The 16,738-nt window shown below is 38.4% G+C and overlaps 1 protein-coding gene across 2 annotated transcripts in view; it reads right to left on the minus strand.

Moving 5' to 3' along the window:
- afg3l1 (AFG3-like AAA ATPase 1) overlaps nucleotides 1–16,738 on the minus strand; it is a 65,160-nt gene that overhangs the window by 16,275 nt on the left and 32,147 nt on the right. For both annotated transcript variants that reach the window (XR_007935743.1, XM_028809847.2), the window contains exon 10: nucleotides 4,359–4,512. Coding sequence is in view for 1 of the 2 variants with exons in the window: in XM_028809847.2 (XP_028665680.1) it covers nucleotides 4,359–4,512 (154 nt within the window). In the remaining variant the exon portion in view is untranslated. The remainder of the gene's footprint in view (nucleotides 1–4,358; nucleotides 4,513–16,738) is intronic.

Here is a 16,738-nt window from a genome sequence, read left to right on the forward strand (position 1 = left end):
GGCTGTAACTTTTAAAAGGAATAAATGTTTGTGCACACACAGCAGCAATCCTATTAACCATAATTTGAAGGCAAAGTACTTGGACCCCAATTTGTTATAATAGCTTTATTTTTCTACTTTCTTAATTTCCTCTTCCAATAAACCTACCAAAGCACTGCCTCTGCACCAGTTATAGGAATGTTTTACTTCCACGGAAGTACTCTTTAAATCTGTGAACTAACTGCATGGCTAACAGTAAGCAACCTATTAGTATATGCTATTATGTCACAGAGACATCTAAGAAGAGGGGGCTGTTTTATGGTGCTGAACTTCAATATTTCAGACCATTTTTTGAGGGGAAAAAAATTCTTTGATGCAAATGGAAAGAAAACACAGATTTTGAAAATTTGGAGTGCATTATTGGAATTGGCCTTTATGACTAACATCACATGCCAAATTAACACACTGAGTCATAGCTCTAAAAGAGAGTGCAATTTCTTTGTAATGTGTTGCCTGTGATTAGAGACTTCAAAAACTAAATCACACCATACATATGTGATAAAAAAACACATTAAATTTTCAGAACTAACAATATTATTATGACTATAATATTATAATATAAAATATATATATATAATATATAATATTATATTATGACTCAGGCGCCGCCGAGAGTGGCAGCCTTTTCAGCAGCTCCGTGTTGTGAATTTCCCCTTGGGATTAATAAAGTATCTATCTATCTATTAACCATAGATATTGGTGAACTGATGTAGCACTTCCGTTAAATGCATTTAAGGAAGTAACAGAAGTGCATTTGGGGGGTTGGAGTCTGAAGCGAGATTCCAGAATAGGATGTGATGTGGTGCAAGTGCAATGTCTTTCTACAGTTCCTTAACTGTACTTAATAACTATTTTTCTGTGACTGTCTCTTCCCTGATTCCAGTCGTCACTCATTTCTGTCCTGCTGAACATGCTACATAAAAAAAATGACATTAATGAGAAGCAGATGTGAGAAATGCAATGTCCTTTTGCCAGCATATACTTTGTATATACACTTGTGAATCTCCATATTTTCCATGATAAAAATAAAATATAAAACACAATGACAAAACCATAGTTGCTTAATTTCCATTAACCACTATTTTAGCATTTAATTTTAACTTCTATACAGTGTGTGTGTGTGTATATATACATATACAAAATTTGATTATGTTAACACCCAGCCAGTGGCTAGGTCTAATCACTGTGCTTTCATGATGTGAGCATAAAAAAATAATTCCACTTCATCTTTCTTCTTATTTGCCCAAAATTTAAGTAAAAAAAAAAAAAAAAAAAAGGATTTCCAGTGCTGAACACATTTGCTAAATGGGGGGACAAATAATCTATTGGGCATTCTTCAAGTGGTTCCTTTATTGCCACAACAAACAAATATTTACTGTAACTAGTGCAATAGCTAAAATAAAAAAGCACTGAAGAAATTTAAAGTGCCCCCTTTAGCTATAAAAATCAAACACAATTGTGATATAAATAAAGAGGTGCAACACAGACACTGACGGATAAATAATAATTAAATTAAGTAATGGAAAAAATTGCAAAAAAATATTATTTTTACTCCCAAAGAAGTGAGTACAAAATCTATCACTTCCTTACTGTTTTAGGATTATAAATAAAATCCTGTAGCTGGTCTAAGCAGCCTGTCTTGAAAGTGCATTTCCATCCTCTGAGAGCTTTTTACACATGTCAATGAGTGACTAAATTATATGTGGTGTTGGCAATATGTTTATGCAAATTACCTGGCATAGACACAGCAGCGGATTAGGTGGCTGTCGCTTCTGGCAATGATGAAGTAAAGACCATGAATAGCTGCCTTCTGCTGCATTTGAACCCTATCATGGCATACTGTAGCTTCGTAGAACACACAGTGCTGAATACGCATGGGGTTCTTTCAATTTGTAAAAAGGGCCAAAACACTGTGAACCACCCCCTTTTCCTCTAGTCAAGATCGCCTTCATTTATTTTTAATACCTCTTTCTACTACATTTGTGTCTTTCTGTCCAGCCTTAACCAACTTCATCTACATCTCAAGTGGAGATTTGAAACATGCTAACAGCACACTCCCTGCAACTCAGAGAAAGAAGCTTACTGATGGCTGGTTAACAGATTACCCTGCTTGAATACCATTGATAACTGCATGGAATACTAACAGAAGACTGGTTATAATGTTTTCAAAATAAAAACCTGCACTGTTGCTTTTTTACATTGTTGTTTTTTTATTACTCTAATTCAGCCATATGCTGGAAATGTAACATGTTGATGAAAAACTTTAAACCTTGCAAATTACATTACAGATACTGAAGAGCTTTAAATTCTTCAAAAAAGTTTTCTAAACATCTGGGGCCTAATGTATAAATAAAAATGTAGCAAACGCCCGTTTCCACGCTCACATTGCGATATATAAAAACTAAACTTGGCGTAAAGCCACACATATTCTCATAGCAGCACAATACATTGCATACACACGTTTTCTGCTCTGTTTTACAAACTGGAGGTACCCAGCATCAAAGCAGTGCTACTGTTTCTGTGTGGTTTCCCTTTCTTTTTTAAATTCACATTCCTGACACGGCTTTATAAAATTCACTGAAATTAACTGCAAATTGTTTATAAAAGTAAGGCATCTAATTGTAATCAACCTGTAACAATATGAGGGTCCACGGAATGACCAAACTATTCCAAATACCACAGCTAATTTAGCATTGTTACTCTCCGTGCACCACTTGGAGAATTTTAACCCACTGTATCAAGTGTGGAATCACAGTTGTACAGCAACAGATTGGAAAGGTCTACTGCGGATTATGTCAAAAGTGCAGAGGATTATTGAGATACAGCTTCCATCCCAGGAGAACATTTATAGCACATGCTGCCTCAACCATGTGCAGAGTTTATTTGATCTTCTCCTATTTGGGAAACGCTTCAGAGCCTTTCCTGTAGGGACCTCACGGTTCAGAAACAGTTTCATCCCAAGAGCTATAAATGCGGTCCTGGTAGAACTGTTTGTAACTTATATGAACAATTACCTCACTGTAAACGTGCACTACAGTTGTAATATTGCACAAACTGAGCCACTTTATGAACCATTTGCACTATCTTCACTATATATAAATGTATATTGTACTTATGCTTTCATATTGTATATTACTCAATGTTTTTTTTTATCATATTATCGGAAAATACATTTATGAAGGATTTGCATATTGAATCTTATTGTACCATACAATAACAATAAAGGAATTCAATTCAATAGAAGAAAGCAAGTATTTATAGAGGATGACAACTGGCTTCTGGCTTCTTGGAGCTCTTGATATCATTTTTAAGATGAAATGAATTAAAGTATGTATATTACATCATACAGATACATTTTTAACTTCATTTAAATAATGTATACTGTTGATAATTAAACATGTGGGCATGGTGGCACAGCGATAGTTATGAGTTGGCACCCCATCCAGGGACTGTTCCTGCCTCACGCTGTATACTTGCTGGGACTGGCGCAACCCTGGATGGATAGATGGATAGAATAATTAAACATGTACTATGAAGACATTTCAATACTCCTTAAAGGTTTTGAAGAATCGGCATACAAAAACAATGCATTTAACATGCTGCTTTAGTTATGATGGAATCTATGAATTCTGGTAAATTAAGCAATGATTTTAAGATTAAGTATACAATGTTCTACTTTAATGACAAAATAAACTACAAGATTAATGTGGACATTTTGACTTTTTTTTTCAACTATGTCCTTTTTTTTTTCTTTTCTCTGTACCCTAATACGTTTCCATATGACACTCAGACAGTGGTCTACGACTCATCTTTTCACGGTGACTTTGATATCTGACCACTTCTTTTTTGATTTTGGGCACTGTGTGACGTTCTGAACTTGAACTTTCGTGTTTCTCCGCCACTCTGTATCACTCAATCAACTTCCTTTAGCTGTTTATGCCACTGCTTAAGCCAATGAATAGTACGTTTTTTCTTGCCTTCACTTCGCATTTACTGAAATTTTTTTTTCATGTTCCTTTGCCATTGTCATTTAACCAAATGCAAGGTGATATTTATATTGATTTTCATATTAAAATATGCAAAATTATGGGAGGGGTTGGGGTGTGAGAGCAGGCGTGTGCACGTGCGTTACTTTTCACACTGACCAGGATTTATGGAGTTGAAGTGCGTGGAAGTTGGCTTACACACAGTTTTGTAAATCTGAATTTTTTGTGCATATGTACATTTCCACTTTTGTTCATACACCATGTTTTAGTGTGAATTCTATCCACAGCGCTTTATGTATGAGGCCCCTGGTCTCTTTAAAGTAATGTCCTTACCATCCATCTCTACCAGCAGCTGATTAAGAGTGTTCTCCTGCTCACTCTGTCCACCAAAATTTCCACGCCCTCTTTTGCGCCCAACAGCATCAATTTCATCAATGAACAAGATGCAGGGTGCATTTTTCCTTGCCATTGCAAACATGTCTCTAACCTAAAAAGAAAGAAATCATGTAGTTTCAGATTAATTTTGGCAAAAAATACGGTAATATTACTGTTACAAAACATCCATGTATTGTACAAAAGAAAATATTCTTGTTGATGAGTAAAAGGATGAAATGCTAGGCATTTTCAAGCAACTTTGGCCAATGGCTATCAAGTTTAAGGTCATATGACAAACATACAGTATTTTAATAAATGTAATATATAATTTTGTTATATGAAAAACAATAGGGGCGGCACGGTGGCGCAGTGGGTAGTGCTGCTGCCTCGCAGTTGGGAGACCTGGGGACCGGGGTTCGCTTCCCGGGTCCTCCCTGCGTGGAGTTTGCATGTTCTCCCCGTGTCTGCCTGGGTTTCCTCCGGGCGCTCCGGTTTCCTCCCACAGTCCAAAGACATGCTGGTTAGGTGGATTGGCGATTCTAAATTGGCCCTAGTGTGTGCTTGGTGTGTGGGTGTGTTTGTGTGTGTCCTGCGGTGGGTTGGCACCCTGCCCAGGATTGGTTCCTGCCTTGTGCCCTGTGTTGGCTGGGATTGGCTCCAGCAGACCCCCGTGACCCTGTGTTCGGATTCAGCGGGTTGGAAAATGGATGGATGGATGGAAAAACAATAGTATATTAAAATTATAAGATGTATTCCTATATTTCCACATTCCACATAAAATTTATAAAAAATACTTAAAACTACATTGTATCAAATAATGACTGCCTATCTTATTCTTCTTTCGGCTGCACCTATACTGATATGAAACATGTAATTCTAATTAATATACTAAATGACCCTGAAAACTCTTGTCAGTGATAGGGCTTGCTAATACAACAAATTCTCATTTGTACCACAGCACATTATAGGTACTGAGAAACAAATTACAGCAAAGTGATTGTGGTCTCACAACCTGAAGGACAAATTAACATTCAATCATCTTGAAAGCCTGCCTATTCAGAGCAGGGTCACAGGGAAGCTGGAGCCTATCCCATTAAATCATAGGTGAAAGGCAGAAACAATCCCTGTACAGGGCACAGACCCACTGCAGGGTGAAAACATACACACCTACACACACACACATATATATATCAGAGGCTAATTTAGCATTGCCAATCCACCTAACCTGCACATCATTAGACTGTGGATGGAAACCAGAGAGCCTGAATGTGCCATGTAGATCTAGGGAGAACCTTGAACATGAACCCTGGTTTCCTTGTTGTGAGGCAGCAGTGTCACCACTTTACCACCATAACAAATTAGCATTTACATGCAAAACACATTTGACTTAATTGTAAAAGTCTAAGCTTTCTTGTGATGTATAGTTTGAATATCGTGTACATGTTTTTGCCACTGTAATATAAAATATGTTACATATGAAAATTAAAGTTTTTATTTTGATTAAACTCACTCACAAAAACTGTAAGGTGGGGGTTAAAATAATTCCAATGCTGTTACCTCAGAGCTCTTACAGATTATGCTATACTGCAATGCAAAGCAAGTTGGAAGAGGACTGACAGAAATAAAGAAATCTGAAAGTGGTGAGTCGAAAACCACATAGAAGTAGCTTCCCCATCTGTTTTAAGCACACTTTCAGAATGTCCATAATTGTAAATTTCTACCTATTATATAAAAAGCTTTTAATTTGGATGTAAAAAACTAAATTATTACTATATTAGTGACAAAAATTATTACAGTTTTAAAACAGACTATATCTAGAGGTAACGTCATTGGCTTCTGGCAAGCCGCCATTTAAAAAGGGTACCGGTTTTCATTGGGACTGTATCCATGTTGCAAATGATAACTGTACCCTGGCATGGGTACAATATTTACACTGTTTAAAATAAATAAATAAATAAATAATAATAAAAAAAAAACACACTATACTACTATAATGATAGAAATATTGTACCCATGCAGCGTTAATTTTGATAAAACATTTTCATTTAGTTTTAGTCTTAGTCTTCTGACTAAATTGCATTTTAGTTTTAATCACATTTTAATCATTTAATTATTGCTAATTTTTGTCTAGTTTTAGTCAACAAAAAAAAAAAAACATTTTATTTGAGAAAAATTAAACCAGTTTTAGTTGACTAAAAGTAAATTAGTCAAACAGTCAAAATCAGATGAATATCTTGTTTTACACATGAATATGCACAGGATATACTGTACCTCTAAACTATTATACTAACATGTACACGAATGAGCCAAACCACATGTAGTGATTATTGAACATAAAATGAAGAGTAGGTGTAGAAAGGATTTACTCCAAAAGATCTTGGTCAGATAATGGCAGCTCTGGTCTGTCATTGCAGTTTTCTGGCCTTCAACATGCCTTAGTTATGTTGCTACAAGATTTGACCAAAAAAGGCTGGACCAAGCAGCACACATTTCATTTAAGTACAGGATTTCGAAATAGTGAGATCATCATGGATAATCTGATTTATCTGACAATGTACAGATTTTATATTTATTCTCTGATATTTATTCTTTCCAGCAACTGAAAAATACTGCTTAAAATACAGTAATCCCTCGCTATATCACGCTTCGCCTTTCACGGCTTCACTCCATCGCGGATTTTATATGTAAGCATATTTAAATATATATTGCGGATTTTTTGCTGGTTCGCGGATTTCTGCGGACAATGGGTCTTTTAATTTCTGGTACATGCTTCCTCAGTTGGTTTGCCCAGTTGATTTCATACAAGGGACGCTATTGGCAGATGGCTGAGAAGCTACCCAACTTACTTTTCTCTGTCTCTCTCTTGCGCTGACTTTCTGTGATCCTGACGTTGGGGGATTGAGCAGGGGGGCTGTTCGCACACCTAGACGATACGGACGCTCGTCTAAAAATGCTGAAAGATTATCTTCACGTTGGCTACCTTCTGTGCAGCTGCTTCGTGAAGTGACATGCTGCACAGTGCTTCGCATACTTAAAAGCACGAAGGGCACGTATTGATTTTTTTTAATCTGTCTCTCTCTCTGCTCCTGACGGAGGGGGTGTGAGCTGCCGCCTTCAACAGCTTTGTGCCGCGGTGCTTCGCATACTTAAAAGCAAACAGCCCTATTGATTTGTTTGCTTTCCTCTGTCTTTCTGACATGCTCTGCTCCTGACTTGTACTCCTTTGAAGAGGAAAATATGTTTGCATTCTTTTAATTGTGAGACGGAACTGTCATCTCTGTCTTGTCATGGAGCACAGTTTAAACTTTTGAAAAAGAGACAAATGTTTGTTTGCAGTGTTTGAATAACGTTCCTGTCTCTCTACAACCTCCTGTGTTTCTGCGCAAATCTGTGACCCATGCATGACAATATAAAAATAACCATATAAACACATGGTTTCTACTTCGCGGATTTTCTTATTTCGCGGGTGGCTCTGGAACGCAACCCCCGCGTTGGAGGAGGGATTACTGTAACACTAAAATATAAATTCAAACATTACTATATCTGTACTGTTGAATTAGTGAATTACAAAATAATTTAGGATACTTACACTTAAACAGACCCTTAAAAGCTGTTTTTATAAGAAAATACTTTAAAAATCTAGTTTGTCAGAGAATCACTCTATTAGGTTTGCAACATTTACTATTGTAAGATTTACATTTACATCATTAACTTGTTAAAAAAAAACTCACTAAAGAGTAACATTTAATGGATGAGTCCAATTTTCTACATTAATCAAATGTTACAGAACTCTTATAAAAGAGCCTTTGTTATGCAGTTTCCAAAGTGTCTCACACGAGTGATCAGACATTGTAAGTATTTACCCTTTGTGCAAATCCAGAATTACAAAAGTTACCTGTAATTAATCATAACTGAGAGACTGCATTACATTCACTAATGTACAATTCTAATCCTCTTTAATAAAATCCCTGTGTGCGTCCATGTGTCCGTGTGTGTGTGTCTTTTGGTGAAGTGCGCATGCCCGGGGCGCGGTGCGATGCTTTAAAGGCCGCCTGACATGTCACACAAGACAGAGAGGGCGAGACCTATAAAATATCGCGCGGCCGATACATTCGGATTTCGGTAAATGAGGTAAGACCTAAAACATAAAACACGAAAAATCCAATCGGGTACTGAGACGCGGAGACCAGCTTCCCCAAAGAGGTGGGATTAGTGTTTGTTGTTCACTCTGAGGATGTCAGATTTGCGATTAACAAACTTGGCCCGGTAAAGTGTAAAGTGTTTTCCTAAATATACGAATTTTCATGATAGGATGACTTTTAAAAGTAGATTTATTTTCGGGCACATAAAATCCGTTGCTGGAGAGACACCATACATACAATAATCAGCTGCATGCCAGCAAAGATTAAAATATTTGCTGGAGAGATGTATTACTGTGAGAGAAAATTAAAGGCACACAATACAGTGACGCATATTACAGCCACATACAAGCCAGTATTACTGTAACAGAAAATAGACGGTCCTTTGCCATTTAATATAGACTGTTCCTACTAATGTTTATGCACTACTATTCTAGTGCCCGTTATTGTAACAGGCTTAATGTCTAGTATATGACATAAGTGCTTTTACTACATTCTTCACGTTTAAGGGGTTATGCTCATAAACATTAGTTTGCTATCTAACAGCACATTCCAAAAGAATAACAAAAATTTAGTGTTTGCAGATTTGTATTCAACAATGAGGCAATGATGCTTTGCTGTACTGTACATGTACATACCATATTAATTGGGAAATGAGCTTCAAGCAAAACTAGCACTGAACTCCTGAATACATTTTATGTCAGTATTATCAAGTGGGACAGCTCATTTCATTGATGATGCAGACATGCCAAATTAGCACTTCATCTGAAACTTGTGTCGATTGTTAATTGCTACGACTGTTGTCATCACTGGCACTATATTCGCATGTGTCATGTGTGAGAGGTGGTTTCACCTACAACCCTAAACTATATCCAGCAGTTACAAAATGGATGGATGCGCACATGTTCATAACAATCAAAGAACGAATGTAAAGCATCCATTCCTTTATCGGGACTGTCTAGGACATGTATTAAAAGTGATTATTCCCCCTGTTATTAACAGATAAACAGTTACAACTCACATCTGATGCTGAGCACATTTGGTTGCACTCTCAAAGCTGCACAAATCTGTTTCTTAACTTGTAAAGGGATAAAAGTGGCAATAACAAAATACTGTGTGTTGGCTTTTTTTTCATTAATAAGCCTTTTCCCCAATTGCATTTGACACATTATTAATGAGTAAGGTGAACAAGAGCTAGAGGTAACGGTATTGGCGTCTGGCAAGTCTCCACTTAAATAACGTTACAAACCTTGGCATGATTTTCAGGATGGCGCACCTCTAGATACCCCTTCAGATTTGTGGTATTCTTTCCTATAAGCTTCACTCCACAAGGCTTACACTGGGCTTAATTTTTGTCAGCGCTGTAATTAAAGTTAGTCCATATTTCTGAACAATTTTCAGCCAATAATGCAGAGCGGAGTGGAGCAGAATTCTGGCTAACGTGATGATTTCCTGATTGCGCCCTAACTAGTATTATCCAATTACAAGTGTACATACAAGTTTTTAAAATTGACTCACTGCATTCATGCTTGTTATCTGCTCACAGACCATATAATGTGTGACAGAAATGTGCAAGATTTTGTTCTGTTTTTGTCACAGAAAAAAAAATTTTTGTCTTAGTTTTTATCAACAAAATTTACACTGCTCCCATGTCAGGGATATAACTGTCATACCCAGTAAGGGCACAGTGATGGTACTTAAAGCTAACTTGACAACTGATTTGCAGTTATAGAAAACATTCATTATTCTCAATAGTTGCTAAATGAGGTAGCAACTTACTTTTCACACACAGGTGTCATTATGTTTTGGATAAACCTGTTTTATTTAGTATTTCTTATAATTAACATACATTGTTAGTGCATCCGTACTTGAATGTTTACTTTATCAACTCTTTTTTCCTCATATTAATAAGCAATGAATTCTTAAAAATGTGGTTTACATTTTTTACATAACACTTTAGTGTTATATGAAAATGAAGGAAAAAAATCAAAACTTTGTAAGAATGTGTACACTTTGGTACAGAATTATAAATTGGTAACTGCTTTAAAGCATAAGCTCTATATTTTTCAAGCCACAGTAATTTTTTAGATATTATGATATACATTAATTTGCCAATGAAACTGTATTCTGAAGTACAGTGATCCCTCGCTATATCGCGCTTCGCCTTTCGCGGCTTCACTCCATCGCGGATTTTATATGTAAGCATATTTAAATATATATCGCGGATTTTTCGCTGCTTCGCGGGTTTCTGCGGACAATAGGTCTTTTAATTTCTGGTACATGCTTCCTCAGTTGGTTTGCCCAGTTGATTTCATACAAGGGACGCTATTGGCAGATGGCTGAGAAACTACCCAACTTACTTTCTCTCTCTCTCTCTCTCTCTCTTGCGCTGACGTAGGGGGTGTGTGAGCAGGGGGGCTGTGTGCAGCTGCTTTGTGAAGCGACATGCTGCACGGAGCTTCGCATACTTAAAAGCTCAAAGGGCACGTATTGATTTTTTTTATCTGTCTCTCTCTATCTCTCTCTCTCTCTCTGCTCCTGACAGAGGGGGTGTGAGCTGCCGCCTTCAACAGCTTTGTACCGGCGGTGCTTCGCATACTTAAAAGCCCTATTGATTTTTTTTTTGACTGCTTGCTTTGCACTCCTTTGAAAAGGAAGATATGTTTGCATTCTTTTAATTGTGAGACAGAACTGTCATCTCTGTCTTGTCATGGAGCACAGTTTAAACTTTTGAAAAAGAGACAAATGTTTGTTTGCAGTGTTTGAATAACGTTCCTGTCTCTCTACAACCTCCTGTGTTTCTGCGCAAATCTGTGACCCAAGCATGACATTCTAAAAATAACCATATAAACATATGGTTTCTACTTCGCGGATTTTCCTATTTCGCGGGTGGCTCTGGAACGCAACCCCAGCGATGGAGGAGGGATTACTGTAAAGACATTTTATTTAAATTACAAAAAATACCATGTTTGTTCTAGTAGTGTAAAATTGGCTCATCAGCTCAAACCTGAAATTAACAGCCAAATGCATACACTTTGAAACAGAAGAGGTTTCGATTTCAGAATGCCTTCTTATCCTTGCTTCTGAGCTGTGTTTATAATAACAAAAGGAAACTGGAATACATTTTATCACAGATTCTTGGCAATATTTTCCCAGAGGTTCTTGTTCACAGCAACTATTGTTGTTGGAGTTTTCACGTAAATAAGGAACTAAAGTAGCACAAAACAACCAGTGTCTAAAGCTGTCTAGTGCAGCATTACCTTTCTTGCAGCCTGTTAGGAAAAGAAAGTGTTCCTTTTTCCTAATTTCTGAGGCCTATTCCAGCAAGAAACATTATACAGGGCAGTTTCTGTTCTACAGGTGAAAGAGAAGTGTAGTGAAAAATATCACAATATAGTATTAGCAATGCAATTGTCACTTAATAGTCAAGATGACACCATGGTGTTTCCACATTCTCCTTTTTCCTCATACCAAAGACATGCATTTGAGATTCCAAATTAGTACGAGTGAGAGTGTGGATGGGTGTATTTATGTATGAGTACAAATGAAAGCGATTTGTTTAAATACTGAAAGGGATAGCAACAAAACATTTAGAAAGAGTGTTTGTTGATGGGTGATTAAAATACAAACAAAACCCATAGGATTCCTAATAAATACAGTGGTGTGAAAAACTATTTGCCCCCTTCCTGATTTCTTATTCTTTTGCATGTTTATCACACAAAATGTTTCTGATCATCAAATACATTTAACCATTAGTCAAATATAACACAAGTAAACACAAAATGCAGTTTGTAAATGGTGGTTTTTATTATTTAGGGAGAAAAAAAAATCCAAACCTACATGGCCCTGTGTGAAAAAGTAATTGCCCCCTGAACCTAATAACTGGTTGGGCCACCCTTAGCAGCAATAACTGCAATCAAGCGTTTGCGATAACTTGCAATGAGTCTTTTACAGCGCTCTGGAGGAATTTTGGCCCACTCATCTTTGCAAAATTGTTGTAATTCAGCTTTATTTGAGGGTTTTCTAGCATGAACCGCCTTTTTAAGGTCATGCCATAGCATCTCAATTGGATTCAGGTCAGGACTTTGACTAGGCCACTCCAAAGTCTTCATTTTGATTTTCTTCAGCCATTCAGAGGTGGATTTGCTGGTGTGTTTTGGGTCATTGTCCTGTTGCAGCACCCAAGATCGCTTCAGCTTGAGTTGATGAACAGATGGCCGGACATTCTCCTTCAGGATTTTTTGGTAGACAGTACAATTCATGGTTCCATCTATCACAGCAAGCCTTCCAGGTCCTGAAGCAGCAAAACAACCCCAGACCATCACACTACCACCACCATATTTTACTGTTGGTATGATGTTCTTTTTCTGAAATGCTGTGTTCCTTTTACGCCAGATGTAACGGGACATTTGCCTTCCAAAAAGTTCAACTTTTGACTCATCAGTCCACAAGGTATTTTCCCAAAAGTCTTGGCAATCATTGAGATGTTTCTTAGCAAAATTGAGACGAGCCCTAATGTTCTTTTTGCTTAACAGTGGTTTGCGTCTTGGAAATCTGCCATGCAGGCCGTTTTTGCCCAGTCTCTTTCTTATGGTGGAGTCGTGAACACTGACCTTAATTGAGGCAAGTGAGGCCTGCAGTTCTTTAGACGTTGTCCTGGGGTCTTTTGTGACCTCTCGGATGAGTCGTCTCTGCGCTCTTGGGGTAATTTTGGTCGGCCGGCCACTCCTGGGAAGGTTCACCACTGTTCCATGTTTTTGCCATTTGTGGATAATGGCTCTCACTGTGGTTCGCTGGAGTCCCAAAGCTTTAGAAATGGCTTTATAACCTTTACCAGACTGATAGATCTCAGTTACTTCTGTTCTCATTTGTTCCTGAATTTCTTTGGATCTTGGCATGATGTCTAGCTTTTGAGGTGCTTTTGGTCTACTTCTCTGTGTCAGGCAGCTCCTATTTAAGTGATTTCTTGATTGAAACACGTGTGGCAGTAATCAGGCCTGGGGGTGGCTACGGAAATTGAACTCAGGTGTGATACACCACAGTTAGGTTATTTTTTAACAAGGGGGCAATTACTTTTTCACACAGGGCCATGTAGGTTTGGATTTTTTTTCTCCCTAAATAATAAAAACCATCATTTAAAAACTGCATTTTCTGTTTACTTGTGTTATATTTGACTAATGGTTAAATGTGTTTGATGATCAGAAACATTTTGTGTGACAAACATGCAAAAGAATAAGAAATCAGGAAGGGGGCAAATAGTTTTTCACACCACTGTATGCCCAAGAGCACATATGCAACAGGCTAAAGCAAAAAAGAAGTTGTACTTATCAGACATCTATCAGGTATCTCGAACCTCTTTAATACCATTTCCTTCTAAATCACTTTTACATTCTGTAACATTCTACACTTTTCTCAAAATATTAAGCTAATTTTCATTATGCAACTTTTCATTATGCAAAACACATTAAAATTTATATACATTAAAATATTTTTTGAGAATTTATGTTATAAGTGTAAATGTGTCTGCATAGGGGGTCTGACACAGAACCTCACAAAATAAATTTTTTCCCCTGAAAACAACATATATTAGCTGTTTTACACTCTGTACGTAATCTCAACACACAATATTCGATAATGGTTCAAGCTGTAAGAACTTTATTCAGTGTTCTCCCCAGAAATTTCTTCCAGCTAGGTGGCATGAAAAAGTAGCCGGGTGGGGCAGAACGGGGAAATTTGGTGGTGGGGAAAATTAAATGTGCACTATTTTTTATTAGTTAATCTATATATATGATTCACTAAGCAGCCAACCATGGCACGCAAGACAGAGAGCCCCGCCCACCAACAATTCACTAAGCAGCTGACCATGGCACACAAAACAGAGACGATGGGATTACGCACGACAGAGCACCGCCCGCCAACTCTAACCCTCCTCCCGCGTCATGGGATACGCACAACAGAGCCCCGCCTGCCAACTCTAACCCTCCTCCCGCGTCCACCCTCACTCTCGAGGCATGCAAACTGCCTGCTCATGTGCCAGCACGCAACACCTCACCAAAAACCGCCTCAGTCGCTTTCGTCTCTGCTACAGTCCACATGCACCTCTGAGCCACGTTGACTTTTCATTGTTCTTTTCGGTTCCGGCTGCTTTTCTATATATAATCCACCAAGTCGCCCGACGGGATACGCATACATGCAAGACAGAGCCCCGTCCGCTAACTCTAACTCTCCTCCCGCATCATGGGATACGCACGACAGAGCCTCGCCCGCCAACTCTAACCCTTCTCCTGCGTCCATGTACGCACGGCAGAGCATCGGCCGCCAACTCTAACCCTCCTCCCGGAACACTACGACAAACAACACAGAACAGAAACACGCTGTTGACACTGTTTTACACGCTGCATACAGTGATTCCCATCCCCGACAAACATGCTTCTTCTTAGATGGTCCTGCAGGACCAGGGAAAACCTTTGTCTACAAAACCCTGATTCATACCATTAGAGCTAGGGGAGACATTCCTACAACCATAGCATCTACAGGAATAGCTGCAACATTGTTACCTGGTGGACGAACTGCACATTCCATTTTTAAAATACCGTTGAGGCTGAATACTACTTCCACATGCAACATCAAACCTACCTCGCCACACGCTCAACATCTTCTGCATTCCAAATTGATATTATGGGACGAGGCGCCAATGACACATGCATACGCATTCCAGGCAGTTGACAGGTTATTACGTGACCTCACAGGTGACACGCAGCAATTTGGAGGCAAAACAATACTACTGGGTGGAGATTTACGACAAATTCTCCCCGTCATTATGCGTGGCTCCCGAGCACTTACTGTCGCCAGTTGCATTAACAAGCAACCTTTGTGGCGTCACATACACGTTCTTACACTGACGACAAATATGAGAGCTCTTCCTGAAGAACAACATTTTGCAAAATGGCTCCTCGATGTTGGAGACGGGACAAACGGAACACCTGTGACATTGCCTTCCTTTTATTTCTGATCCCGTTCAACAACTATATGGCGACATCGACTTCTCAACTGTCACTCTGGAACAACTCAGCACACGAGCTATATTAAGCGTCACCAACGAAGACTCGCTACACCTTAATGAACAAGTGCTGAAACTTATCCCTACCGACGAAGTGACTTTCACCAGCGTTGACTCCATCGTCACAGACGATCTTGCAGATCAACTTTCATTCCACGAAGAATTTCTTAATAGTCTTACTCCCACTGACATGCCTCCGCATAAGCTCAAAATTAAAATTGGTTCAGTTATCATGCTTCTCAGAAACCTCCTGCCAGCAAAAGGTCTCTGCAATGGCACTACACTTTCTGTTACCAGCATTCACCGCAATGTACTGGAGTGTAAGACTATCGCAGCTGCTACCTCACAAACTGTCCTTATTCCCCGGATATCCCTGACCCCATCAGATTCAAATTTGCCTTTTACTTTTACACGCAGACAATTTCCTGTTAGATTGGCCTTTGCAATGACAATTAATAAGGCACAGGGACAAACTTTCAAAAAGATATGCCTGTATCTGCCAAACCCAGTTTTCAGTCACGGACAATTGTATGTTGCTCTCTCCAGAGTACCATCTTTTCATTCACTCACAGTCGTATCCACAAACCCACCCCATTTGGACAACTGTGTCTTTCAGGAAGTGTTCACCCATCAATAAAAAATTATGCGGCGTATGCTACGCTGCGGATTGCCTAGTTATTATTAATTATTTTCCATTGCTCAATATGACTTCCTTTTTTAAGGTTTGACACTTACGCCAGAATATTTTTATTAAATTTAAGAAGTATCCAATTCAGGATCCTGCAACCCTAACAAAAATTTTAAATAACAATTGTTATGACATAAACCAAGAGGCACAAGTATTGCCGCTGTCGGGAAGAAAAGTGAAAACAATGGAAAAAAAAGTATGGGAAACCTAATGAAGAAAAATTTAAAAATATTCTTCAAAGCCAACTTGCATATGCAGAAGGTGTCTTCAGTTAAATAGTTATTCTTCTTTTCTCCTAGAGGCCCAGTTGTCTACAGCTTTTCCATAATCAAAGTTCCCAGGATCTGGGCCCTCCAAAGAGATAAGCATGAGATTATTTAGCGTGCTTTGATTCAAGCAATTTCTCAAACATGTCTTGAACCTTTCACAGGCAGAAAAACCCCTTTCACAT

This window comes from Erpetoichthys calabaricus, chromosome 9 (assembly GCF_900747795.2).
Source record: "Erpetoichthys calabaricus chromosome 9, fErpCal1.3, whole genome shotgun sequence".
Classification (NCBI taxonomy): Eukaryota; Metazoa; Chordata; class Cladistia; order Polypteriformes; family Polypteridae; genus Erpetoichthys; species Erpetoichthys calabaricus.